At 49.7% G+C, this 27638-nt stretch overlaps 1 protein-coding gene across 23 annotated transcripts in view; it reads right to left on the bottom strand.

Annotated features, from left to right (window-relative positions):
• Window positions 1–27638, bottom strand: part of PPP6R3 (protein phosphatase 6 regulatory subunit 3) — a 139363-nt gene that overhangs the window by 61699 nt on the left and 50026 nt on the right. For 22 of the 23 annotated variants that reach the window (XM_032594939.1, XM_032594938.1, XM_032594940.1 and 19 more), the window contains 3 exons: window positions 8126–8358; window positions 3363–3549; window positions 120–257 (listed from right to left, as the gene is read on the bottom strand). In XM_032594939.1, the coding sequence (XP_032450830.1) occupies window positions 120–257; window positions 3363–3549; window positions 8126–8352 (552 nt within the window). In that variant the 5' untranslated portion in view covers window positions 8353–8358. Of the gene's footprint in view, window positions 1–119; window positions 258–3362; window positions 3550–8125; window positions 8359–13542; window positions 13669–27638 lie in introns of those variants that run through there. The other variant, XM_030331558.1, reaches the window with a different exon arrangement.

Below are 27638 nucleotides of genomic sequence, written 5' to 3'. Positions count from 1 at the left end.
CCCCCACCCCTCACCCCTGCCCCGGTTTCCCAGACAACTCTCCTCTCCCAACCTCCTGGAATCCCTCCGGGCTCCCAGCTCCCAGCAGCCCCGGTGCGGGGGGTCATGATTCTACTCACATTCAGAACATCCTGCCTGGGCTGCGGAGGCTCGATGCATGTCAGGAGCCTGAGCAACAAATCCATGATGGCCGAAGTTCCTATGTGCTTTATAATAAGGTCTACAAAATCACGTTTCTTCTTTAAGAAATCCACGATCTAGAGGAGAACAAACCGAAACTGAAAGACATGGAAATGGGCAGAACTGTCAACTTTAGGTCCTACCCCGCCCTGACCCCCGGACCCGCCCCCTCAGAGCCCACCACCACCTTCCGCCGAGGACTGGCAGACATGGAGTCAGTCATCAGACATAAAACCGGAGAGCTGCTGGCTGTTACGGTACGCAAACCCCTTAGGAAAAAAATCTCCCCAAGTATCACGCATTCCTTAATATAAACACATCATAACAGAGTCTTTTTCTGTTCACTGTCGTTAACTAACTTTCAAAGAATAAGGATAAAGAATTTAATACCCTAATAATGAGCATGAGAATATACCATTTAACAGTTTATGGACATAAATATAAATCCATTAGACTTTGCACGGAAATGCAGAATATTCAAAATCCTAATTAGACTCCAGCAAGTTAAGAAAAAAAATTCAAAGCAAAAAGCATTTCTACGTCAGTCTAAGTGGCTAAGTGACCTGCTAGAGAAACATCACATCTGGGTTTCATCTGGGTTCACCTGACCGGGTTCCCACAGGGAGGGGTGAGGGAGGGACGGGCAGCTGCACAGAAGGGACGTGGAAACACCCAGAGGCCACCTGGGTCTCTCTTCTGTGCCAGAAGAGGGAGCTGGTTCTGTCCTGCACACCCTGCTGCGCCTTCTGTCCGGAGCCACCCGGGGTCCCTTCACAAGTCCCAGAAGCAACACGACCAGTGTGGCGGCCGCTAATCTCACCGAAACCTCTCGAGAGCCCTCGAGGCGAGGCTGCCCCACTCGGCGTTACAGATGAGGAAACCGAGGCGCAGACCAGTTCAGTATGTCGCTAGGGCCAAACCGTGGCTGCCCTGAGGTTTAAACTTCGATCTGTATGCCACAAAAGCCACAATCCTGCCACTGTCCCACGTGGAGAAGCCCGAGAGTCAGGGATGACGGAAACTGCTCCACACCACCGGGCACAAGTGCAGGACTAACCATCATACGTTGCTTCTCTAGACACGTTGTAACACAAACCTTCAAGAAGTTCATCCACTCACAGCTGAGTCACACGGTTTTTAAAAGCACGAGGAGAGGAGCAAAGAGGAAAACGTCAGATGTGCCCCACATACTGCAGGGTTCAGTGGCAAGGCGCCGGACGTGGGGCCCCGAGGCACGAACTGCAGCCGGTGCCGTGGCCAGCAGAGCCAGGACGGCAACACGTCCTAGACGGAGGAGGACACTCCTGACGTGCGAGCCCCCGACGCGGAAGGCGTCCCACGGCTCGACTTCCCGCCCCGTGAGCGAACGCACGTCCGCGTCGGTTAAGCCAGACGGAGTCGACGTGCTTTTCGTCACCTGCAGCTGCACAGCCCCTTCCGAATAACGTATCATGTGATGGGACACCTTCGTTCACACTCTTAGCTCCCAACGGGAGAGAGAGGCGCTAGGTTTGAGCTCTTCCTACAGCGAGAAGAGCAGGGGCGACTCCACTCAGAGTCCTAAGCCAAGAAGCACAACAAACAACAGAGCGGCCAGGCCCGTCTCTCAGTGTTTAATCGGCACGTGCCGTCACCTCTGCACAGAGAGGTCTGACCTGGAAGGCCGTGCAAATGCTGAGTCCCAGAAAGCTTCCAGCGCGTTCTGGCTCTACAGTGAAGGTCTGGTGAGAACCGGGACCCGGGGGTTCGGACTCCCCCAGCACAGAGGGAAAAGAAAAGGCACGACGAAGGTGTAAAGACCTGTTTCGATAATGGCTACAACCATCCGAAAGGACCAGGAGTAACTGGGGCTGATGGGATAAGACCCAGCAGCGCTGTCACTTCTCCCCAGCAGGCAGACCAGGGAAAGACAACCTGGGTTACAGTGACCGTGACTGGGGATTCACTCTCTAAGAAAAGAGAACTTCAATCCCAACTCATTTAGGAGGGTAATGCTGCTTAATTAAGAACGTGAAAAGAACAACCCCGTCTTTCTAAACTCTGCCTTGGCACAGACGGACGGACGGACTGGGCCTAAAATAGCTTCAACCCTCTGCTGACAGCAAGGACGGGTCACGGAGCCTGTTTTCCATCAGGAAGGAGGCCAGGCCCGGCCGGCTGGACCAACTGCACCCGGGCATCACACCCTTGCTCGCTGCTCTCTGGCAGATCTGTCTGTACTTGAGCGTCGAGGCCCTCGTGGCTCCTTGGGTGCGTGTTTCCGTAAGCGGATCGTAATCTCCTGGTAAGCACGTCCTTTTTCACACCAATATCCACCACAGCTGTGATTCTCAAATTGTCATCAGAGTCATCCAAGAAGGCTTATTAAAAATCCCAGATCGCTGGGCCCCACCCCCAGAGTGTCTGATCCATTAGGTGTGAGGTGGTTAGAACTTGCATTTCTAACAAATTCTCAGGTGGCACTCATGTCCCGGAACCCTACTTTGAGAACCACTACACATGCCACAGATCCTTAGAATACAAATTTCCCACGCGGATCTGAATTGTTTAGGAACAAAACAGACGTGAGGGTTTGGGGAGGGGGGACGGGAGGGGGAGGTTCCTGCCACAACAGTAACGTAGGAATTTCTGCCCCCAGCACTACTGGACAGGAACAGCAGTCTGAACAGAGACGTCTCACGCTAAACACTGAAGTTTTTGAGTGGAATCAGACCATTGGCATAAACTACTCATCAATTACACTTCTAGAAAAGCTTTTTGATTTAAAGCCTCATCTGTTGTGCTCATCATTAGGGGAATGCAAAAAGTAAATAAATAATAATGATAATTAAAAATTTACTTTGCCAGAGTCACTACGACCCTTCAACCACTTGGTAGGAGCCACGCCGCTCGCTACCTTCGCAGATGGACACCCCACATTCTCGTGCTCCAAATATGTCAAAAGAGGAAACCAAAGTAAACCAAATAACGGAGCTGTGGGGCACTGGGAAAAGAACATGTCAAGTGGGAACACGCTCATTAACGTGTGAATCGGTGGTAAGTCAGTATATTTCAAGTATACTCTTCCTCTACAGAACCTGGACTTACGGCACACTCAGAACACTGAAGCAACAAAATGACTGGGGGATCATCTCAGGGGGATGATCAGCCCTAATACTTACCTTTTGGAAAATAATATTTACCTGTTCTGGTTTTCTGCTGATAAGAATACTTAGCACCTTGCTGAAGAAACTGGCAAGTAGTGGGTTCAAGGGGGAATCGTTTAGGAGGAAGCTATATAATTTCATTAGCAAGGACTCATCTTCTCCCAGTCTATCATTCATCTGGGAGACATCAGAAGTGAGCAACTCACAAGATATATTTGGGTACCTAGAAGAACAGGACACTTGTATCATCATCTGTATTAACAGTTTCATGACATAAAGTAAAAACACAAATCAGAAAGGCTTCCTAAAATTTTGTGAAAAACAAAATCACCTTTGGGAATTAGAAGAGCATGTCAATCCATTGTGTCCAACCTGTAGATGAAAGTGAATTTTCTACCGTGTCTCAAAAATTACTTCTAAAGCAAGCTGTAACAGGACACGTTTTCCCCAACAAAACCAGAGCACAGCCGGGGCTCGGGAGCCTGGGGAGGCCACGCCGCAGGGCGTGGGCCTTCTCCCACAGGACAGGCCTGGCGAGATGCGGCAGCCAAGAGCCTCGGGCTGCAGCCCTGAGCAGCCTGCTCTGACGTGGGAAGTGGCCCGGCGTGTAGGACGACCACGGGGGACGCTGGTGTCCAGGAAACTGCCCCGCACACAGCACCTCGTAAGTACTCGCTCAAGACACATGCAGGTTCCGAGACCGGCCACGCCTATTTTCACATGGCTTGCAAATGGTACCAGAAAGCTGTTTTGGGGGCGCTTACCAAGTGTCCAGTCCATGTCACATCTTAAGAGAACAAATCTTCTAACATAGGGAAGCGGAGAGGAGGATGTCAGCCTGAGCTAGCTACCCAAGCGGAGAAACGACATACGGGAAAAGAGCTCTCCAAGCCAGCCTTGCAAGGTGGTCCAGGATCAGCCCCCGTCAGACCTCACTGCTGTGGGACGCAGACCTCTCCGCAGACCCTACGGCCCTGGAAACACCTGCACCCCGAAAGCATGCTTGCCTCTGCCCACCAGAGCACTCTCTCTCTCTCTCTGAAAACCAGACAGCTGATCCGTTTTCTCCACTCACTCCTTTTACCACAGTTTCCCGTCTGTTTTCAATGGCAACAAATGGAGACGCCACGGCCGTTCTAGCCACAAGCTCACTCCTCTGCTCTTACTCCGCCCCGTCAAGCAGCCAGGATCCAGAACCGACTAGTCCTCTAGAGTGGCAAGTCAAAGGCTGACCAGGATAGGGAGGTGACAGGACAGCCACAAGTGGCTGTAGGACAAGAAAGAGGGAGGACTGCCGTCTAGAACACACAACACACCCCTCGAGGCGCCCCAGGGCTGCCTGCTGCGAGGCCCCTGGCAGACCAGAAAGCTGCAGCCTCTGCGAGGGTCTGGGGTGAGGTCGGAAGGCGGAACAGGACAAGAAGAGTGTCCCCAGAAGAACCTTTGTAGGGAAAAGACAGACAACAGAACCGGAAGGCGTGTGGGCATCAAGATCATATTATCAAACAGCTCTCTTCTGTGGCTCAAATTAAAGTCTCTCTCTCCTACTCTGTGGAACATACGGGCTCAAAGACGCCACAACATAAAGTCACCGTTGTGCCAGGGGCAGGATCATGCACGGGGTGCAGGTGCAGCTTCTGGAGTCGCACCGCCTAGGTTCAGACTCCCATCTCTACCACTTACAAGCTGCATGACCTTGGGCAAGTTCCTTAGCCTCCCTGGGCCTCAGTTTCCAAGTCTGCAAAATTAAGATAACAGCATTTACCTCACGTGGAAGGATATGACATACGAAACACTGGGAAGGAGGCCCGGAATAAACAAAAGCTAACTGTTTGTATTCCTCTATATTTTCCACTTTACAAAACTTCCGAAATGCTACTACGGGAACACTGGGGGACGATGTTGGGGGAACATTGTCTCGATTACCCCAATTTGAAATTGCTGGCAAATAAAGGACCGGTAAAAGGTAGTGGCCTCAACCGTGGCTGCAAACCAAACGTGTAGCGGGTATTCTCCAAATTCTGACACACGAGGTCCCGAAGAGGCCACAGGCATTTAAAAACTTTTTTCAATGAATTTTTCACCTGTTTTTGCACAGTGACTGAGACACACGACCTAGATAAAGAGGCACACGTATGGGCCTGGGCACTATACGAAAAGCTCAAGGTCCTGGTTCTGGACAGGCTGGGGTCCTCTCTCTCTCCCCTTCCCTACCTCTCAAACATTAAACGAGCTTCTAAAACACCCCAAGACCCCCGCCATCCCACCCTGCGGCAAGCGCCACCCTCCCCCCCACCCCGGCCCCAGCACAGGCTCTGACCCCCCGATTCCTCTGTAGCTACACCCCCACCTGCATCTGGGCTCCTTCCTCCTCCCCATCCCCAGGGCCGACTCTGCTCCTAAAGCCTCCCTCCCCTTGTCCTTCTGACCACACGGCCTCCCGCCTGCTTAGGCATAGCACGTCCCTGGATGGCTCCCTCCCTCTGCCCCGTCATTTCCCACTGGACTGCACACGGCCTCACCGGCACAGAAACCCCCCACTACTTCTCCCACCGGGGAGGACACCACCAGCACACCTCTCCTGACTCCTATCTGCCCGCAGCGCCCACTTGCTCTCTCTGCTCCTTTCCAGGGAAACTAGCCAGAAGAGCTGTCTCTGCTTTGCCGCCAGTTCCTCCTCAGAGAGCTCCCGGCCGGGCTCTCCCCTCCGCCCCTCCAGAGAACCCACGCTGCCGGGGCCCACGTGCTCTGTGCCGCGGACACCAACGGTCACGGGGCCTGTGCGCAGCGGCCCCGACCCACTTGTCCCATCTCTCTTTCCCGAAGCCTGGCTTCCCTTGGCCTTCAGGGCGGCAGCCCCTCCTGGTCTCCTCTTGCCCCAGCCCCTCTGCGGGAACCTTGGCCCAAACAACAGCACCTTAGCTTTAGAATTTATTATACTACTTAGGAACCGAGGGTTAAAGTTCTGCTGGATCAAATTTCTGCTAAATAGTTTAGGACGGAGGTATCTGTCATTAAAATTAAAAAGGTTAGCACAGAATGACAAACCTTTAACACCTTGTGTATGATCATCAGCTTAGAACAGTGATGACTTCAATCCACATGTGTGACTAATACAGTGATGAGGTTCACAAAACACAGAAATCACTCCATCACCCAGACTCTATAAAACAACAGTCTAAATTTCCCGAGATGACTCTAAGTCGACCTTAACCCCCAAGAGCTTTCAGGTCCCATCTGAAACACCCCGCTGCGCATCTAGCTGTGTGTACTGTGTACCTTACACACAGCCCGTGGCTCCTCCCAGGCCAGAACTACAGCGGAGAACTCACCTGCCCAGCTCAAGTCAAGCTCCCTCAAGACGGTGCCATCCGGAAGGCCACGTGGCCAGGGAGGCACGGCTGCTCTCGCAACCTCAAAGGGAACACAAAAGAACGCCAGCATGGCGGTACCACAGAAGCCGTGACTACTTTTCGGTGAACTAAGCACCTTCTGGAAGACGTGCTGTGCCTGCTCTTCCCAGTCACAGAGGTATTAGCTTCGTTCAGCAGGTGAGGAAACCGACCCAGCAGGGTAAGCCCTCTGGCTCAAGCGTTCCAAGAGGGGAGGTCGACACCCCTCCCAGGCGGGCTGGGCGCGAAGCCCGCAGCGCACTGGCTCCTGCCAGGACAACCCCGGACGAGCGGCACCCACACGTGCGGGCTGTTCACCGTGAAGGGAATTCCAAAACGGCTTCCGGGGGATGCGAGTACACCAGTGCTCCTGCTGCGAAATTTCTTTCCTCTTCCTTTTCGGGGCACTGACCTGAGTAGAGGCTGTCACCAATGCTAACTGTCAATCTTAATGGCCGGCAGAGAACATAACCTCACCTCCTTGAAGGTCCAAGTCGCTAGCAACTTGAAGGCATTAGTAAGTACTATTTCTCTGACAGCAAAATTCTCCCCAGAAAGAAATAAAAAGGTATCTGAAAAGAAGAACAGACTGGGGGAGAAAGGGCAAAGAAGGATCTACTAAAAGCCTTAATTCCTCCTGTTCCGTTAAGTTTATTTAATGCAGAATCAAGGACTTTTTGTTCCCGAATCCGCCCTATTTTGGGGGGCGGGTGTGGGGGGGTACGGAGTCAAATCTTTCAACACAGTTGGACATGGAGGGACAGCTCCCTGAGACCTAGGTACTTTAAATACACACGGAGTGCTCACCAGGAGTCGGTAGGAGTGTGCAGTCCAAGTGCGGTCAAGACACAGGGATAAAGGACCCCGGCGCACTACTGCTCTGCCGTAAGCAGATGAAACTAGTGATGAGCACGTGAACTCGCCACGGTGGTCCAAGGCGCTAGCTAGTTAAATTTAGCTCCGCTCACGTTCACCAAGACCCTGTTCCCTGAAGTTAACGAAGGTCAGAATTTATTTGATCAGTAACGGTCTTCATAACCCAAGCTCTGGCTTAGATCTGCCATATGATCTCGGGGTGTCACGTAGTCTCTAGCTTCCTACTTGCAAAGAAGAGAAAATACTTACTTGAATCGTCTTACTATTTTAAGAAACTTCATCACTGTTGACAAAGCACGTTGCCCTGCCACAAAGCCTTCTGACTGCAATTTAGAACACTCCTTTTTAAAACCCTATGATTTCACTGGACTTGGTTCTAGAATGGATTACATGCTCCACCGAGTCTGTCACTCTTGACCATCTTAACACTCTAAATGGTCTACGACGGCCCTGGGGAATTGCTGGACAAGGATAAGATTCTACCCCACTTCACTTCAGTCCCACCCTAAAGAGAAGATTGAATTTTCTTACTTGTATCTGATCTTTTCATCCATGTCTTGAGGTGGTTCTTCTATAATGAATGAGACTAAATCTTCGAGACATTCTGCTTTTAACAGAAACTCTATAAGTTTGCGGTTCTGAGCTTTACATTCCTGTAAAACATCTTCCTCATCCATTAACTCCTTCAGTGTTACATCTTCTCTTTCTAGAAGTGTGTCTATGTGGGATGATGAATGAAGATCAAATTTCCAAAACATGCTGGTCTAAACAAAACGCAGAGAGTATTTCAAATAAAATTTCAACTTTACATATTAACTTTTCAAATTTCAGCTTAGTTTCACAGTCTAAAATGCTAACTTGCATCACATAAGTACAGTAAGTTTCATATCGAGCCTATAAGGTACTTGTCTAAATAAGTAAAATTCGCAGGGCTTTTCCTTCTCAGAAAAGAAAATATTTTTATTGAAAACAAAAAATTTTGATTTAAAAATGCTGAAAGAACGCTAAAGCTTGGGATGATGTCAACCTGCAATATGAAGCCATCCATACTTTGCTAAGAATGTAATGCTGGGAAAGGAAGAAAGTAAACCCTCTCTTACGGGGGAAGCGCACATTCAGACACTGAGGTAGTACCTTCCAGCAACAAGTGACTAGTACTTGACCAAAGTGTCCGGCATTCTTCGGAGTATGAAAGAATTAAGTAAATAACCACCACCAAGCAGCACTTTCACAGCTGAGAGTCCTAAAACGATCAGATCCGTGTCATTCTTCACAAAGAAACTACACAAGAGGAAGCTAGTTGCTAAGGAATTAGGGAAACGAGCCACCCTCAGCTATTAGGAAACCCATCTGACACTGACCGTGCCACATATATACTCCCCCCTCCCCTCCTCAACAGCGAGGGCACGGCCATCTGCAGAGTCACACGAGGTCCTCACTGGTTACAACTGGAAACAGGAAACACAGAGTCACTATGTAATCTGCAGCTGCCACAACAGGACGCTCTCAAATGCCACTTTTGAGCAACGCATGACAAGATGACAGCACCAAACAAAAGTCCTGATTAGGGTCAGGACTATTCAGAAGTCATTCTTGTGGGTCCAAGATGCTCACTGCAGAATTCCGGAGCCGGGGTTTGGTGAGACACACACTTACTTCCTGTAACACCCCTCCCCGCCCCCCACCGACAAAGCCAAACCTACCGATCAACTGCGGCTCTACCACCCACCAAGGGCAGTGGCCCCTGTTACCGTGATCGCTGAAAAGCACGTTAATCTCCACGCCCGCGCGTGCAAAATCCTGTGCTGGAAGAGCCTAGGTAGAAGGCAGGCAGCTGCAAAGGTCACAACCTATGTATAGCACACATGACATTCTGAGAACTACTTATTTTTGCTAAATCATCCATGTTAGATCAGGTAGGAGTATTTAGTATTTTCAGGCACATCCGTCCAAAAAATTTTTTAAATCAGAGATCACGGAGGGCAAGTTTTAGTTACACAGCCAGTCACACCGATCGATCCAGGCACAGAAGACTGTGCACCATGGCAGGTTACTCAGGGACGTGGAAAAGTACACCCACTTCATGTGACTTGACTATTAAATGGACGATCATGGGAGTTTAAAATATAAGCAGTCTTAAGGAATCTTTAAAAAAAAAAAAAAAGACTCCTTAAGGGAACAGGTTTTAGGGAAGATTATGAAATATGATGTTATAAAAGTTGTCCCTGCTTAAAAAAAAAATTCTTTATGTTTCAAAAGGCACTATACATAAGCTCACACCAGTCAGCAGCACGAGGAAGACACAGTGGGCAGAGGGGCTACCCTGACAGTTCACGGAAAGCAGAGCGGCGGTGGGGCACCTGCACGGGGACACGTTCACCACGAAGCTCAGGGGACGGCACAAGAATAAGGCATCGCCACCTCCCATTATGTACAGAAGACGTCACAGAACACACTGAAAGGGCAGCGTCACAACTCCCAGCATGGTCGGCAACTGCCCCCATGCCACACCAGCGAGTGACCTCTCTGCTCCAGGACCAGGAGCGGGGCGGAGCGCTCGCTGCGACTATAACCCTTGCCAGCGAAGGACAGAAACGGATACTTCAAACACAAGAGCAACCTACTTCTGCTACTAAGCCAATTACAAAGGAAACAGGGCAAAGGTGATGTATCCTAGTAAGGAACTTCGGGGGAAAAGATGGTGGAAATCAATAAAACCATAAATGCTTTTCTGGTTTTCAGACTGTGGAAAATGGCAAACAGAAAAGGCGTTATTAGGCCGTTTTGCCCTAATAAAATTGACAACGTGAAAAAAGACAAAACGACAGCAAAAGCTAACTGCAAAGGAGGAAAGAAGGAAGCTCCCCAGGGTAACGCCGTCAGCACCGTCTACCAAGCTTCTGCCGGAGCAACACGGCTCATTCATCCGGGAGTTTGAACCACAAATCCTAAAACCTGTACACTCTACCGCTCTGCCTCATACTTGGAACCGAAGTGTACGGGCACGAAAACAGCTGTGTTCTCGCACAGCCCCAGCACACAAGTCCCAGGCCGTGTTCGGGCTCCGAGCACGTATTAATCTGCACTGTTCCTGAAGGGCAGATACGGGCACTTGGGACAGATAATGGAGCTCTCGTTCGGCTCACGGAGCAAAGGCACCTTACAGAAGGCCAAAAAAAGTAACCATCCATGTCAGTACACCTTGGCCTCACAGTTGATCATGGAAAGTTCGATCCCGGGATGTCTACAAATTGAAAGAAGAGTTCACTTTACTTATTATAAGTACTTTAGTGAAGTCACTGACTGAAGAGCTACAGGTGTATTCAAATACTTTCCAACGCTCCACTGACATCAGATGAGTTTGTGCTTATTTTGGTCTGTAAACCAAATTTCTGATCATCTAACAGAACAGTCTCTCCACCTGAAGTCAGAAAACTGGATATCGTTACTAATTTAGCCTTAAGTCTTTTTTTGAAAGATTAGTTCTCATTTAAAGTAGTATGTCTTTTTTATTTTTTGTAATCCCATACAGAAAGGCGAGGTAAAATGAAGAATACTAAGAAATCAATCACAAAAAAGCAAAGCTGATTACCAAGACCTTACGATTGGCTAATTATAAACAAGACACACACTCACGTCCATCAAGTGGAAACTATAAACGTCCACAGACACAGATAAAGGCACACTCCTTAATTATGGATCAGAATATAGTCATATCCAGCTAATCCAAGTAAAAATGGACTCCCCAAATTTCAACCTTATGAAGGTAACTCATTAAATACTGGATTTATAAAGAAGACTGATAATTAGTCATGACGAAGTAAAAGCAGGAATTGGCAAGTTACGGCCCACAGACCAAATCCGGCCCACAGCCTGCATGCTAAGAACGGTTTCAATATTTTTAAAGGGTTGTTTTAGGAAAAGAGAAGAATGTGTGGCAGAGAGCAAATGTGGTCCGCAAAGCCTAAAATATTTACTACCTGGCCCTTTACAGGAGAAGTTTAGCATCCCTCGCTCACGGGGAAGTCAGGTTCCCACCAACGCTAACTTTCCTCTCCAGCATCTCTGAGCCCGCACGGACGCCACCCGGGCCCTCGCAGCCCACTCGGCTGGGGGCGGCCACACGGTGTGGGGCGAGACTGGCTAGATACCCGTTCTCCTTCCCCGACTTCTCGGGCAGGTAGGGATAAGCGCACGACAACGTCGTCCCCCACGTGCCATGAACCATAAAAATCTCCACGCACTCTCCTCTGCACCTGGCTGGATGCCGAAGACAAGAAGGGCTCTAAGGGATGGCAGAGCCAAAAAATGGAAGACGCCTCCGTCCCCAAATCACCACGTGGGAGAAAGACACCTGCCAACCTCAGAGCCTGCCCTGGGCGGTGTTACGACGTGCCATCACACGCTGGTCTGTGTGCTCTGACAGGGTGCCCTCCCTCCCTGACCTCCCAGCTCCTCTAATCCCCAAGCCTGTGACTTCTTGTCTTCCTATACTTACTTAAGCAAGGGAACAGGAATGCTTAAGCAACTGTTTTAAAATGCCTGAGTCCTTTCGTTTTCCACCATCCTGAATTAGAAGAGCATTTTTTAAAATCGGAACACTCTGAAATATGCATTTCCACAGTGCATTTTCTTTAGACTGGGTATGCTACAAACTTAAAAATAAAATAAAACCACAGTAGACTTCTTAAGCAAACATTATGTATTTTACCTTTTGGTCAAGCAGCAAACTGACTGGAAACGAATGGCATCAGTAAATCAGTTCCCCTAGCTTCTACTTATGCCCTGTGAGGTAGAAACAAACTAGGTATGAACTGATAGTTACATACAAAGTTCAACCGCCAGGGCCCTGCAGTACAATGGAGTCCTTTCAAAAATACAACTAGGATACTCAGAAAAACTGAAAGGAGCTGGCACTTCAACAGCTAATTTTTAGTTAACACACATATAGTTTTAAATCCTTACTAGGATTTAGGAATAAAAGGGAATACAATTTCTGGGGCACCTGGGTGGCTCGGTCAGTTAAGCGTCCAACTTCAGCTCAGGTCACGATCTCACGACTGGTGTGCGTTCGAGCCCCGCATCAGGCTCTCTGCTTTCAGCCCAGAACTCACTTTGGATCCTCTGTCCCTCTCTCACTCACGCGTGCGCAACACGTTCTCTCTCAAAAATAAACATTAGAAAAGGTCAGGGGATACAATTTCTCACAGTAAACCATGTCATGGGCTGTTATCAGGAGACAAAGAAGGGAATGGTGAATAAAACCTAACTACCTGTCATCTTTCTTCCAAACCCTAGAGTTGTTTTAGAAGTTGGAGTAAGAGGGTTGGGTTTTCTCCCAAAGAACTGAAGGTTAGGTTGGCGGGTCGCTGGGGAGTCACCTGTCAACTTGCCATAGACGGACTCGGCTGTTCTCGGTCTTCCCCAGAACTGACAACACCAGTGAAAACTACCATCTTATATGCACAAAATAGGACCAAAGGCCATAAACCTATTCATCTCAGATCAACCACTTTAACTACAGGTCCTCTGCAATTATCAAAATAACCTTCCTTCTTAGAGGCAAAATCTGGGCCTTGGTACCTTTTTTTCAAAGCAGTTAAGCAGTGACGCGGTTTCTGGGAGAAAAGGTGTCACCCTGTCTGTGACATAGGAACCATACGGTGATGTGGTCAAATCATTTCTAAGAGGTATGACAAACACATCAGACCTTCTGCAGAATTTTCTGGGGCGCTGCTGGCAGAATATATTCAACAGGGGCTCAACTGTGGTTCGGTGTGAACCGCCTACAACCACTTGCTTTCATCAAATAAACAGCTTTTCCTCCCAAGCCTCGTTCGGACTCTTAGGCACCCAGACGGACCTGGATTCCAAGGCCCGCTCGGCTACGGGCTGGCCCCGAAGCCTTGGGAAAGCAGATCCCCCTCTCCAAACCTCCGTGTCCTCACCGAGCAAACTGGCTGTGAGGAGTCAATGACAAAGGCCTGCTTCCGGAGCTGGACCGCACGGGCACCTCGGCAAGCAGAAGCTGCTGTCGACAAACGTGCCGGCCTCTGACGTCTGCGAGGTTTAAGCCAGCGCTTCCCTGATTCCCACGGGCACCGGAGACACCTAGGGGTCCTGTTAAAGGGCAGTCTCAGATTCGGACTCAGGAAATCTGGGGTCAGGCCAGAGATTCTGCATCTCAACAAGTCCCCAGATGCTGCAGATGCTGCTGCTACCGCCGCCCTGGGTTTAAACTATGGCTGATCATTTGCAACAAATTGTAATAAGCGTATTCAAAATAATTACATAACTAAGAGAAACAGGAAAAAGGCCGACTTTGCAAACACGCGGCTGTGTTATTTCAGAAACTCCCTGTGGACAAGCTGATATTAGTGGGTTTTCTCTGGACATGACAGATGCAGAGTGTGACATATTATATCACTTTCCAACAGGAGCCCAGAAAGAATGACACGATGAATGTGGTGAAAGATAAACCAGTGGTACCCAGAAGGGAGAAACTGCTAATCATCCTGCCTCCCGATGGCAGCAGTAAGCCGAGGGAACGACAAAGAGCTCTGATGAGTCTAAAATTCAGAAAGCTCCCATTTCTATGAACTGTACTTAAGTTTAGCAAGGATCTAGCCAAGCGGGACAGGCTATCCTCCACGAATCCTACCGCCACACCTGTGGAGTACCTGCACCCGGGGCTGGCTGGGCCCAGGGCAAAACGTCCAGAGACTCAAAAAAGGATTCCAAGATTATTACTAAGAACTGCTGAGCTTACGAAGAGCAGCTGAGCGTCACAGCAAACACTTCTGCACGGGGGGAACCCGAGACCACATGGGCTGCACAGGCATGAAGGCTGCCTACACCGTTTCATCACTGGCCCCACTGGAATCGCCAAGATTCCATGCTCTGAAGTGTTTGCTAACATCCTCCAGGCCTGCAACAGACATGCACCAGATCCTTGCAGTTCAAGTAACTGCAGTCACCTAAATTCACGGAGTAGAAACCAAAGGGAGAAGCAGCAGCCGCTTACATCCAAGACAACACCCAGGAAACAATCTATAAACAAAATGTGTTATGTTTAATATTTTTCTTTTTCTTTCTATGTGCTACGAAGGGCATGTCTGTACTACAGATTTATTTTCAGAGTCTCAAACGAAGGCATACAGGCACATGCTGTCGGGAGTTCAAACTCCGGGGCACCTCAGGCCTCCCACCGCACTCCTCCCGGGAGGCCCTCGGCCCGGGGCTGCGGGGCCAGTGCCAGCGGGGCCCCGGCGGACGGAAGGAGCACACAGAGCACGCGCGCCACAATGTGAGACACGTGTACGTTTACATTTTCTAGCAGCCACACCAAAACAGTAAAGCAAACTGGCTACGTTAACTTTAAAAATATATTTTATTTAACCTCATACATCCAAACGGTATTATTTCAACATATAATTCTATTGTAACGAAGCCTTCAAAATCTGAGTGTGTCTTATACTTACGGCACATCTCAATTTGAACCGGCCACATTTTATGCTCAAGAGTCCTATGTGGCCAGTGGTTGCTGTATTGGGACAGGACAGTTCTAATTATACATTACTACAGTTATGGTTCAAAGTTTCTCTCTTGGTACTAAAATAACCACCCTACTCTTGTTCCCCGCCTCCCCCCCCCCAACCGCCCAATATCCTCCTACAGCCAAAGTCAACAGTTAACCACCTTTTCCACACAGGGCCAATGTGGGATTGGTGAGGAGAGGGTTACATGGGCCAGGTTTTCCCCTTCTGAGACGTACACATACACGAGAAATCATGTTTATTCTTGTACATATAAAGCAACTTGGACATTCTTCAACACAAAAAAAGTTCGTCACAAGAAAATCAGAACTGTTATTTAGCCTCTAATATCTAGAAATATTTGTAGCACTAATAGGAAAAGTTTTCATTCCTCACCCTGAAATAATGAAGGGTTAGATCTTGAGTCGAGAGGGCCAGAGTGGCTCACTACTGGTTTAGACATGCCTCGCCAAACTGTAAAAGAGGCACATGTCTCTGGGAATTTCATTTCTAAGCTGACTCAAAAATATTGTAAACAAGAAAAAATACCCCGATCACTCAAATATTTTGGGGAACGATGATGTTTGATCAATGTACCAAAAAACCCACTAGACTCCCCTTCATCTTGGGAGTAAACTGAGCCTTCATGGCCCCCAATTAAATTAATAACGACGTACTGTTCAACATCACTCATCATCAGGGAAATACAAATCAAAACCACAATGAGATACCACCTCACACCTGTCAGAATGGCTCACATGAACAACTCAAGCAACAACAGATGTTGGCGAGGATGTGGAGAGAGAGGATCTCTTTTGCACTGCTGGTGGGAATGCAAATTGGTGCAGCCACTCTGGAGAACGGTATGGAGGTTCCTCAAAAAATTAAAAATAGAGGGGCACCTGGGTGGCGCAGTCGGTTAAGCGTCCAACTTCAGCCAGGTCACGATCTTGCGGTCCGTGAGTTCGAGCCCCGCGTCAGGCTCTGGGCTGATGGCTCGGAGCCTGGAGCCTGTTTCCGATTCTGTGTCTCCCTCTCTCTCTGCCCCTCCCCCGTTCATGCTCTGTCTCTCTCTGTCCCAAAAATAAACGTTGAAAAAAAAAATTGAAAAAAAAAAAGAAAAAAAATTAAAAATAGAACCACCCTACAACCCAGCAATTGCACTACAAGGGATACAGGTGTGCTGTTTGGAAGGGACACATGCACCCCAATGTTTATAGCAACACTATCGACAACAGTCAATGTATGGAAAGAGCCCCAATGTCAACTGATGGATGAATGGATAAGGAAGATGTGTGTACGTACACACACACACACACACACACACACACACACACACACACACACACACAAACTGGAATATTACCCAGCAATCAAAAAGAATGAAATCTTGCCATTTGCAACTACGTGGATGAAACTGGAGGGTATTATGCTAAGTGAAATTAGTCAGAGAAAGACAAGCATCGTGACTTCACTCATACGAGGACTTTAAGATACAAAACAGGTGAACATAAGGGAAGGGAAACAAAAATAATATAAAAACAGGGAGGGGGACAAAGCATAAGAGACTCATAAATATGGAGAACAAACAGAGGGTTACTAGAGGAGGTGGGGGGGAGGGGCTAAATGGGTCAGGGGCACTAAGGAATCTACTCCCGAAATCACTGTTGCACTATATGCTAACTAACTAGGATGTAAATTTTTAAAAAAGGAATTAAATAAAAATTAAAAAAAACGAAACCAAAAACACAACTTGCTTATTCCGTGAGCAACAGACCCGGTTACCCCACGCCCCCGGCCAAGTTTCCAAGCAGCCTGGGAACGGGACGTGCTGGACGATCGAGCTGCTGCAAGGCTGCCGGTGCTGGCTCACCTGCTCCCGCCAGCATCCAGACACGTGGAGTATCAGGGCTCCCCCGGGGCCTGGATTCAGGTATTCGGGGAACTCAGGGGGGCAGCGTCCGCCAAGACCCAAACGGGGAAGCGCCGGGCTCAGTAAGGTGGGAAGCTGCTCACGTGGTGCGCTGAAAGCTGCGCCGCAAGGAGGGACAGGGAGCCAAGTGCCCACAGATAGGAGCACGCGGTGTCACTCTGAAGGGGGGACGCCTCTGTGCCGTAAGGTAAGGAGAAACTCTCCCTCCTCACAGCAAAGCCGAACGCCGAGGCAAACGTTCTAACTTCCCACGGGGAAGCAGAAACACGGCACCCAAAGAAAGAGCACCAGCGGGCCTCTGAAGGCAGCTCTCCCTCGGTAGCAAGGGGGAAGGTCACGAAGGCCTGGAAGGTCCACCCAGGAGCTGCTTCTCCGTTCTTAGCAAAGGCATCCCCTGCCGACAGCTGCCCTCCCCTGCCCCCACTCAAAGGCCGGGCTAACTCAATCGAAGGTCACACTGCCTATCAGAGAGAGGTATTTCTTTAGAGGGAAGCTTCATTATATTTGGTTTCGCAACTGCTTCTTCCAAAGAACACGTCAAAAGCGATCACGTTTTTAGCACCCAGATATTCCAGAATCGTTTTCATTTTTACTTCGTAATTTCTTTGATATCTCAGCTTGTCTTTGAGAGCGATAAATAAAGGAATCAATTCCATTTAGTGTGTTTTATATTAATTAACAAGTACCTTGACTACAGGAGTAACATGTCAGATGGTCCCAACCCCTTGAAAAATACAAGAAAACTGAGGAAAGAGAAAACACAGAGAATAAAAGGCATCAATGCCAAACTTGTTCTGTAGAATGGGAGCTCAACAGAGGGGAGCTTGACCAGAAAAGACTCCCTTAATACGTGAGGCCTAAGCTGGGCCTCAAAAGACCTGCAAGGTTCAGTAGGTGAGGATGCAGCGAAAAGCATTCCAGGCCAGTAGAAGTTAAGTCTGCAAGCACAGAGAACAGGACAGAGGTTTCCAGGAGCTTCAGGAAATTCATAGCAGGGAGAAGGCCCTGACAACCAGAAAAGACTTTCAGAAGGCGTGAGGACAAGCTTAGGCAACACGAGACCGGGTCTCAAAGGGCCCCTGCAGAACTGCCCACACAGCTGCATGGGCTTGCTGCGGGAGCAGAGAGAACCAGTGAGGTTTTTTTTTTTTTTTAATTTTTTTTTTTTAACATTTATTCATTATTGAGAGATAGAGACAGAGCATGAGCAGGGGAGGGGCAGAGAGGGGGGAGACGTAGAATCCGAAGCAGGCTCCGGGCTCTGAGCTGTCAGCACAGAGCCCGACGCGGGGCTCGAACTCACAAACCATGAAATTATGACCTGAGCTGAAGTTGGACGCCCAACCGAATGAGCCACCCAGGCGCCCCGAGAACCAGTGAGTTTTAACTGAGATAAACACACAGTAGACACACCCACAGTAGAGAGTCAATAATGTATCTTAATAACATCTAGAAAGAACCAATTCTGAGCGGAAGCAGAGGCAAGTAACACAGGAGATGACTGGAGCTCTGGCGGGTGCACTCAACAGAGGGCGCACTCCCAGAGGCCAAGAGAGGGAGAGGTCCAGCCTGTCCTGGGTGCGGCCAAGTGTCTGAGTGGAACTGAAACACAGGACGGGGAAGGGAGTGCTAAAGACAAGGCCACGAAGGTGGACACGGCAGGAACTGCACACGACGCCGACACAGAAGCGGGGGAGGCAGGTGAGACACGGCCAATGAGCAGCACGGGGACATCTGTGCTTTACGTACCGAACGGCCCACAAAGCCACGGAGGCGCTGACAGACAGGAGCCTGAAGAGTGAGCGACCCGTGCAGGAGCCTGTGTCAGCACCCCGGAAGGTGGGGAGCCCTGCGACAGCCCCTCCTCCGCAAACCACGGTATCCCCGATGAGGTTTCCCACCGGATGATCGTTCTGCCTCCGACATCAACCTCCAACATCTGCCTCTTCAAAGCCCGGTCTGCAGGTTTCCTCTGATCCTGGCCACACCGCGTGGTATCAGGCGACACAAACTGATGGCTTGCGTCCTAATTCTGAGCTGCCCGGGAAACGCACGACCCTCAGAAAGCAAACGCGACCGCCACACTGAAGCCAACTCCAAACCCAGCACTCGGAAGCGAAGGGCAGGGCGAGAGGTACAATCTTGTCACCCGGTTCGCTTTTATATTAAAAAAGCCAAGTGCCAACCAAGGAAGATCCAGTCTAACTTTTGTCACCTGATCCACATTAAAGCAGGTAACGTGTTCCTGCACAAACATATGAAAACTCAAATGTACGTGAATCTTTATGCGTAATTTCCACAATCGCAAACACTTCAATCCACGTATATGCAAAAATTTTACTGAGAACAAGTTTTGTGTTTTTTTTTTTAAATTGCGACTGAAGAGTTAGGAAGAAAGAAGGCAAATAATGAGGGTGACACAATGGTAATCAAGTTTCTGCCCGAAGCCCTGGCAAGAAAGACCCAGCTGCATCTAGGTAGTGTGTGTGTGTGTGTGTGTGTGTGTGTGTGTGTGTGTGTGTGTGTGAGAGAGAGAGAGGGAGAGAGAGAGAGAGAGAACAAGAGAACAAGAAACAGAGACAAGAAGGGGTGAGGGGAGAGAGTGTGTGTGTGCAAACAAGCAAAGGTAAGAGAGGTGATATAACTCAAAGTCACATCCAAAAATTCTCATGGGTGAGGTGCCCGGGTGGTTCAGTCGGTTAAGCCTCCGACTTCAGCTCAGGTCATGATCTCACGGTTTGTGGGTTCGAGCCCCACGTCAGGCTCTGTGCTGACAGCTCGCAGCCCGGAGCCCGTTTCGGATTCTGTCTCCCTCTCTCTCTGCCCCTCCCCCACCCCCAGCTTGCGCTCTGGCTCTGTCGCTTTCAAAAATAAACATTAAAAAAAATTTGTTTTTAATTTTAAAAAAAGAAAGAAAAAAGAAAATTCTTATGGGCTCCAGAGGTTGATTTTCAATCTCAAGCCCCAGGATTCTCTGAATCTCTGAAACCACACAGGAGCATCAGCGACCTGAGCCGAACATGAGATAGAAGCAACGCGTAACCGGAGAGCACGCGGGGCGCTGCCCTCTCCCCGGCGCCGTGTGCGGACGCGGGAGCCGCCTTCCGTTCGGCACGACGGCCACCCTCAGACTTCTGGTGAAGCCCAACACCGTTAAAAAGAGAACGAATATGTCAAAATGAAGCACAACTGGGGGAAACTCGGAGACGCTGACACCAGGGTGCACGGGAGACTCAGGGCCGGCCCCTCGTGCCCGATGCTGATTACGCAAGGACACGAGAACAAGCACGTGCTGCCCGGTGGCTTCCGGAAGCTCCTAGCCCCCAGAGGCAAAGAGCCTGAAGCGCTGCTGATTTACAACAAATCCCACCGTGCACAGACTGCTCAAATGTCTCCTCCAAGAAGCACCACGCCACTGTGGAAAGAGCAGCCCGGCTGGCCATCAGTCCCCAATCCCCAAGCTAGGCTACGCAGCCAAGGAAATGAATAGACAGCCTATGTGCATGTCATATTTTATTAGTAAAACCATAAAACTACGGAGAGAGAGAGAGAGAGAGAGAGAGCGCGCTTTTACCTGGCACAGCACACAACAGTTTCTGAGTCTGCGGCTACAGGGAGCAGCCCAGCAAGAGAGCAGTGGTCTGAGAACCGCGCAGCCAGAAAGAGCTCCCACAGGAGCAGCCGGGGTACAGAATGCCTGATGTGCCCAAGTTTTACTAAGTAAGTGAAGCCAAGGGACAGGTAAGTTTTGAGTCCTCTACCTTGAAGCAAGTGACAGTGGCCGCTGTATTATTCGCATATCTGCTAGACACAAGATACCCAAAGAGAACAGCCTCTCCAAATTAGCTACAAATTCTAGAGCAAACCGAGAATGCTATTAAGATGCTTTTGAAAAAAGGACAGAGGGGCGCCTGGCGGCTCAGTGGGTGGAGCGTCCAACTCCTGATCTCGGCTCAGGTCATGAGCTCACGGTTCCTGAGATGGAGCCCCCAAGTTGGGCTCTGTGCTGACAGTGCCGAGCCTGCTTGAGATTCTCTCTCTCTCCCTCTCTCTGCCCCTCCCCTGCTCTAAATAAATACATAAACATTTTAAAACAAGTAAAGATGGGGCACCTGGGTGGCTCAGGGGGTTGAGCGTCCAACTCCTGATCTCGGCTCAGGTCAGGATCTTACAGTCTGTGAGTTCAAGCCCCGCATCGGGCTCTGTGCTGACAGTGCAGAGCCTGCTTGGGATTCTCTGTCTCCCTCTCTCTTTGCCCCTCCCCTGCTCTCTTTCAAAATAATCACAAATTTAAAAAAATTTTTAAAAGGAAAGAAAAAAAGGCCAAAAAGAAAAAGACTGCGGATCAAGAACAAGCTAACTACCCTAGTTAATCTGTAGTTATGACCAATTCTGTAGCAGAAACCAGAACTGGCAAATTGGTCACGGAAAAAGGTGAAGTTCCGTTTTTCAGCTCTGGCTATTAAGCGTCCATCGTCCTTGCCCCGCAAACTTTCAGCAGGCCACGTTCCCTCCTGAAGCGTCCAGGTCAGGCTCCACAGTCCCCGGGACCCCGGCACCAGGCCGCCATCCTCCGGAGGGCCCGGTCTCCATGTGGTCTCGCGGCCAACAAGCGAAAGGGCGAGGAAAGAACAGCGAGCTCGGGGGCTGCTGCGCGTCTGCTCAGGAACGGAAGTTCAGAGTCATTCAGAGAACTGAACGGTTCTTAGGATCGTTACAGCTCCTTCGGAAAAACAATCTTGAACCTCTTCCAGCTATTCCACGATAACATTAACCGTCCTGACAGTGCAACCTTCTATCAGAGGTGGAAACACGATTACTAATGGCTACCCATTAAGTGCCTACCACAGGCCAGACTCGGGTCTGATGCTTTTAGATACACCCTCCCTCGAAACCTCGGAACCACCTTTCATGGTTTTGTTCTTGTTCTGCATACGGAGAAACCAAGATCGAGAGGTCAGAGGACCTACCAAGGACCAGAGCAGGTAAATGCGCTGGCCAGAACTGGGATCCACACCCGCGTCTGTCGAGCTCTGTCTGTGCTCCTCCCATTACAGCACCAGCGTGGGAACAGCAGCTGCGTGGCCGGGCCCAGCAGCAGGTCGGTCTCCCGGCACGGGCCGGCCCCAGGCCAGCCCGTGTGCGCTCACGCCTGCAGACGGCAGTGCAGCGAGCCGACCCGTGGGCTCTCGGCGCTTAGGACTCGCCAGTCAATGGCAACAGCCTACCTGTGCGTGTGAGGTCAAGACAAGCTGGTTGGACAGCTCAGTCAGAACAGCACGGCTGGGGACACCGGGAGCCCAGCTCTTGTGGCCAGTGACTGTTCTCAGTCAGTTCCCCAAGATGCCACAGGCTCATCAAAATGCACAGAAACACGAGAATCAGTATGCAGAATATTTCTAAACATGATGAAACGAAGAGAAATTTAATCAACATGAGGTACATTTTAGATAAAAATTGAAAAACATGATCGGGGCGGGGAAACACCAGGCATAAGTAAACAGGAAAAGTAGCGAGAGAAACAGGTCCAAAGACCGTAGCTGATTATAAGCTCAACATAAAGTCGAATTCTGACGCGACTAATAAGCAAACCAACCTCAGAATAAAGTCATACATGAATCTCGTCTAGGACCGTGGAAGACACGAATCCTCCTGCGGCCTGCCCCGGGCCGCTCACCTCCTTGCCAGATGATACCATACCTTGTTCGGGGGAGGAAAGAAACTGCTAACCCACATGGCCCCCAAAGAGATGACCAGTCAGAAGAACTCGCCACTTGGGGGATGAAATAACTGGCTCTGGGGCACCCGGGGGGCGTCCGACTTTGGCTCAGGTCACCATCTCGCCATCCGTGAGTTTGAGCCCCACGTCGGGATCTGTGCTGACAGCTCAGCGTCTAGAGCCCGCTTCGCATTCTGTGTCTCTCTCTCTCTCTGCCCCTCCTTTGCTCGCATGCACATGCTCTCTCTCTCTCTCTCTCTCTCTCGAAAATAAACATTAAAAAACGATTTAAAAAAATAACCGGCTTTGCATATCTTCAAGCTCTTTTATGCTATCATTTATAGTTCCCCAACATAAAATGAGAGCCAGTGAGTGAAAACTACAGACCACGGGCAAGCAGTCGAAGCAGGAACTTGTTCAAGATCAGGCTAAAGGTTAGGTTCACTAACACAAGCAATGCCCCAAGGCTGGAGGAAGTGTGGCCAAAACCTGGATGATCCTCTAGGAGAGCGTGAGGAGAAGAAGGCTACACAAACGGATCGTCGTGTTGTTTGATGAACCTCTTCTCAAGCCCGATTGATATAAAAGGCACGGCTTTATCTGGGCCGAGATGGAGCCTCGACAGGAAAACAGAAAGGATTACGCAACCTTCCAGATGTTCACTGGGTTGAACCTCACACAGTTCTCCATTCCTCTGGCAAGTCTAGCAAGATAGCAATAAAGGACAAGGAAAAAGAAACAATGCCGGCAAATTTAGGAAACGACAGAAACTGGAGAAATAATTCAGAAAGTCCAACATCCAAGTAACATAAGTTTTAGAAGAACATATTATAATCCACAACCACCTGCCTCCACCAAAAAAACCTTTTCTCAGAGTGTAAAGCGCAGGAGTGCCCCCCCAGGCCGTGCACGTCCTGTCACCCCGGGTGCTGAAACAGACTTCTCCGGCACAGTGTGAAATTCCAGAGCATCAGAGATAAAGACAGTATCTCAACTTTTCTCGTGAGGACAAAACAATCAAAAAAAGGACTGGAAATCAGAATGACATCAGCTTCCTCAACAGCAATTGCAGAAAAGAGCATTTTAAGACATGGAAGGTCGGAAAGATTTATTCATGCTTTCTCACAAAGCTACTGGAAAATGGGCTCCACCAACGCGTGGCAATGCGCCAGGAGGGGTGCCCGGCTGGCTCGGTAGGTGGAGTGTGCGACTCTCAATCTTGGGGTTGAGGGATTGAGCCCCGTGTGGGATATACAGATTACTAAAAATAAAAAAAAAATTTTTTTATGCTTTCTGTGCCAAGCACTAAACACTTTTTAAAAAATGTTTATTTATTTTTGAAGAGAGAGAGAGACAGAGTGTGAGCAGGGGAGGGGCAGAGAGAGAGAGGGAGACGCAGAATCTGAAGCAGGCTCCGGGCTCCGAGCCGTCAGCACAGAGCCCGACGCGGGGCTCGAACTCACAAGCTGTGAGATCATGACCTGAGCCGAAGTTGGACACCCAACTGACTGAGCCACCCAGGCGCCCCAAAAATAAAATCTTTAAGGGGCACCTGGGTGGCTCAGTTAAGTGTCCGAGTTTGGCTTACATCATGATCTCGCAGTCAGTAAGTTCGACCCCCACGTCAGGCTCTGTGCTGACGGCTCGGAGCCCGGAGCCTGCTTCGGATTCTGCGTCTCCCTCTCTCTCTGCCCCCACCACTTGCACACAAGTGCGTGCGTGCTCTCTCTCTCTCTCAAAAATAAATAAACATTAAAAAAAATTTTTTTAAGTTAAAACAGTAAAAAGAAGCATTGAGGTGCTTGGGTGGCTCAGTCAGCTGAGCATCCGACGATTCTTGACTTCGACTCCGGTCATGATCCTAGGGTCATGGGACTGAGGTACAGGTCGGGCTCTGCACTGAGCATGGAGCCTGCTTGGGATTCTCTCCCTCCCTCCCTCCCTCTCTCTCTCTCTCTCCCTCTCCCCCTCTCCACTGCTCATGCTCTCTCTAAAAAATAAAAATAAATAAAAATAAAAATAAAATATTTTCAAAAAGCATGGCAATAAGCCATGAGAGGAAGACAGGGAACACACGGAACTACGGATCCCACACACCGAGAAACAAAAACGATCCTCAGAAGAAAAGCAACGGGGACACCCGCCCGGAGGAGCCAGCCCGGAGTGAGGCACGAGGCAGAGGGCTCTGAAAAGGATGCGTCCAAACAGGAGATGTGTGTGCAGGATCTATGTGACCACGCAGAGACGAACTGTACTAATGAAGTCAGAGCCCTAGGGAATAATGGACTCAATACACATATCTTTACACCGATTTTAAGCAAAGTTGTGCTGTAACTATGCTGGAAGACGAGGGAGGGAAAGAAGCTATGCACGTGCGAGGTGAATCTTCACCCTCACTGTTAGAAGTCAGCCAGTTTTGGGGCGCCTGGGTGGCTCAGTCGGTTAAGTCTCTGACTTCGGCTCAGGTCATGATCTCACTGTTCATGGGTTCGAGTCCCACATTGGGCTTCTGTGCTGACAGCTCGGAGCCTGGAGCCTGCTTCCCATTCTGTGTCTCCCCCCTCTCTCTCCGCCCCTTCCCCACTCATGCTGTGTCTCTCGTCTCTCAAAAAATGAATAAACGACAAGGTGCCTGGGTGGCTCAGTCGGTTGAGCATCTGAATTCGGCTCGGGTCATGATCTCTCGGTTCGCGAGTTTGAGCCCCGCGTCGGGCTCTGTGCTGCCAGCTCGGAGCTTGGTGCCCGCTTCGGATTCTGTGTCTCCCTCTCTCTGCCCCTCCTCTGCTCGTGCTCTGTCTCTCTCAGAAAATAAACATTAAAAAAATGAGTAAATGCCAAAAAAAACACAAAAGTCAGCCAGATTAGAGAAACAGCTCCCTACAGGCACACAACTTAGAAACCTGGAAGGAGGTAACTGTGCGAGAACAGCTAAGTGACGAAGGTACAAGCTACAGCCCCTGGTTAAGTAACTGAGGGACGAGGAAGGGAGAAGCCAGCAGAGACGGAGGAGACGACTGTCACTTCTCGCTGTGAACCATGCACCTACGTGAACCACGTACGCGTACAGGATGGAACACGAGAGGAAGGCAGACTGACGGCACTGGTACCACGCCTGGCACTCAGCGAGAGCTCCGTAACGTCACCTCAGTCTGAGATCGGACGCTGTGGAAGAGGAGCTCGCCTGCCGGGGGGGGGGGGGGGCAAGTAGGCGGCGGCCGCACACACTCACGAGTCTGTACACGAAAGCCGAGCAAACCAAGAAACAGGACCAGCCGACCGACCAAACCAGCCAACGGCAAGAACCACAGCGGCACCTTCTCACAGGTGCCCCGTCAGGTCTCGCTTCCACCCCATCCTTTCTGCCATCAGCGTGTGAACCCACGCCAGGGCCCTGGGACACCCAGGCTGCCACATCTGGCCTGCCACCTATTTTTACACAGCCTCTGAGCAAAGAATGATTTTCCTGTTTTTTACTGGGGGAGGGGGGAACCAGAAGCATGACATTCTAGGACTTGTGAAAATTCTCTGCGATTCATGTAAGTTTTCCTGAAACGCAGCCACACCGCTCATTTACACACGGTCTCTGGCTGCTGTCACGCTGTGAAGGCAGTGCTGAGTGGGACAGATCTCTGCGCCGCTCCTCTGCTTTCCAGATCACAATGACACAGTCACAAGTCAACGGTGCTTTGAGTGCCACGTGTGGAACTGTGACACTGTATTTTCTTATCACCCGTGCGTCCCCACAACGTCCAAACAAGAGAAGAGGAAGTGGACCTCGCCTGCCGAGCTCCTAAGCACAGCAGGACGAGGACCCCTTCGTCACGAGATCTGCCGGCAAAGCCCTGCGTTCGTCGTGCCACCGCACCACACCTGTGCTAGGAGAACACAATCGACGTCCACGTTTCCAGAAGAGGCGGTCACCACAGTATCGCTCATGCACAGGAAGGCAGCATCAGAAAAACTTAAAATTTTTAAATGCTAACCATTCTGGATGGATAGCTTTTTTTATTATTACTATTATTATTATTTTTTGCTTACTTAATTTTGAGAGAGAAAGAGAGGGAGGGGAGGTAGGGAGGGAGGGAAGATGAGCGGGGTAGGGGAAGACAGGGGGACAGAGGATCCGAAAAGAGCTTTGTGCTAACAGCAGAGAGCCCGACGCAGGGCTCGAACTCACAAGCCAGTAGATCATGACCTGAGCCAAAGTCAGACGCTTAACTGAGTCACTCAAGTGGCCCATAAAAATGTAAACATTTTAAACATTTAAAAAAAAATTTTTTTAATGTTTATTCTTGAGAGAGAGAGAGAGAGAGAGAGAGAGAGAGAGAGAAGAGAAGAGAAGAGAAGAGAAGAGAAGAGAAGAGACGAGACGTGAGTGGGGGAGGAGCAAAGAGAGAGGGAGACACAGAATCCAAAGCAGGTTCCAGGCTCCGAGCTGTCAGCACAGAGCCCAACATGGGGCTCGAACTCAAACTGTGAGATCATGACATAAGCCAAAGTCAGCTGCTTAACCAACTAAGCCACCCAGGTGCTCCAAAACTTAAACATTAAAAAAAATTTTTTTTAATTTATTTTTGAGAGACAGAGAGAGATAGAGCATGAGTGGGGGAGGAGCAGAGAGAGAAGCAGACACAGAATCTGAAGCAGGCTCCGGGCTCTGAGCTGTCAGCACAGAGCCCGACACAGGGCTCAAGCTCACGGACCACGAGATCTTGACCTGAGCCAAAGTCGGCTGCTTAACCGACTGAGCCACCCAGGCGCCCCAGAATTTCAACCTTTGAAATGGAAAATCTCGTAACAGAATTCCTTCAGAAAAATAAAAACGGAAAAGGAAACTCCAAGCAAAGCTGGTCTCCA

The sequence above is a fragment of the Lynx canadensis genome, chromosome D1 (assembly GCF_007474595.2).
Source record: "Lynx canadensis isolate LIC74 chromosome D1, mLynCan4.pri.v2, whole genome shotgun sequence".
NCBI lineage: Eukaryota > Metazoa > Chordata > Mammalia > Carnivora > Felidae > Lynx > Lynx canadensis.
This window is presented reverse-complemented; position numbering and strand designations above follow the sequence as displayed.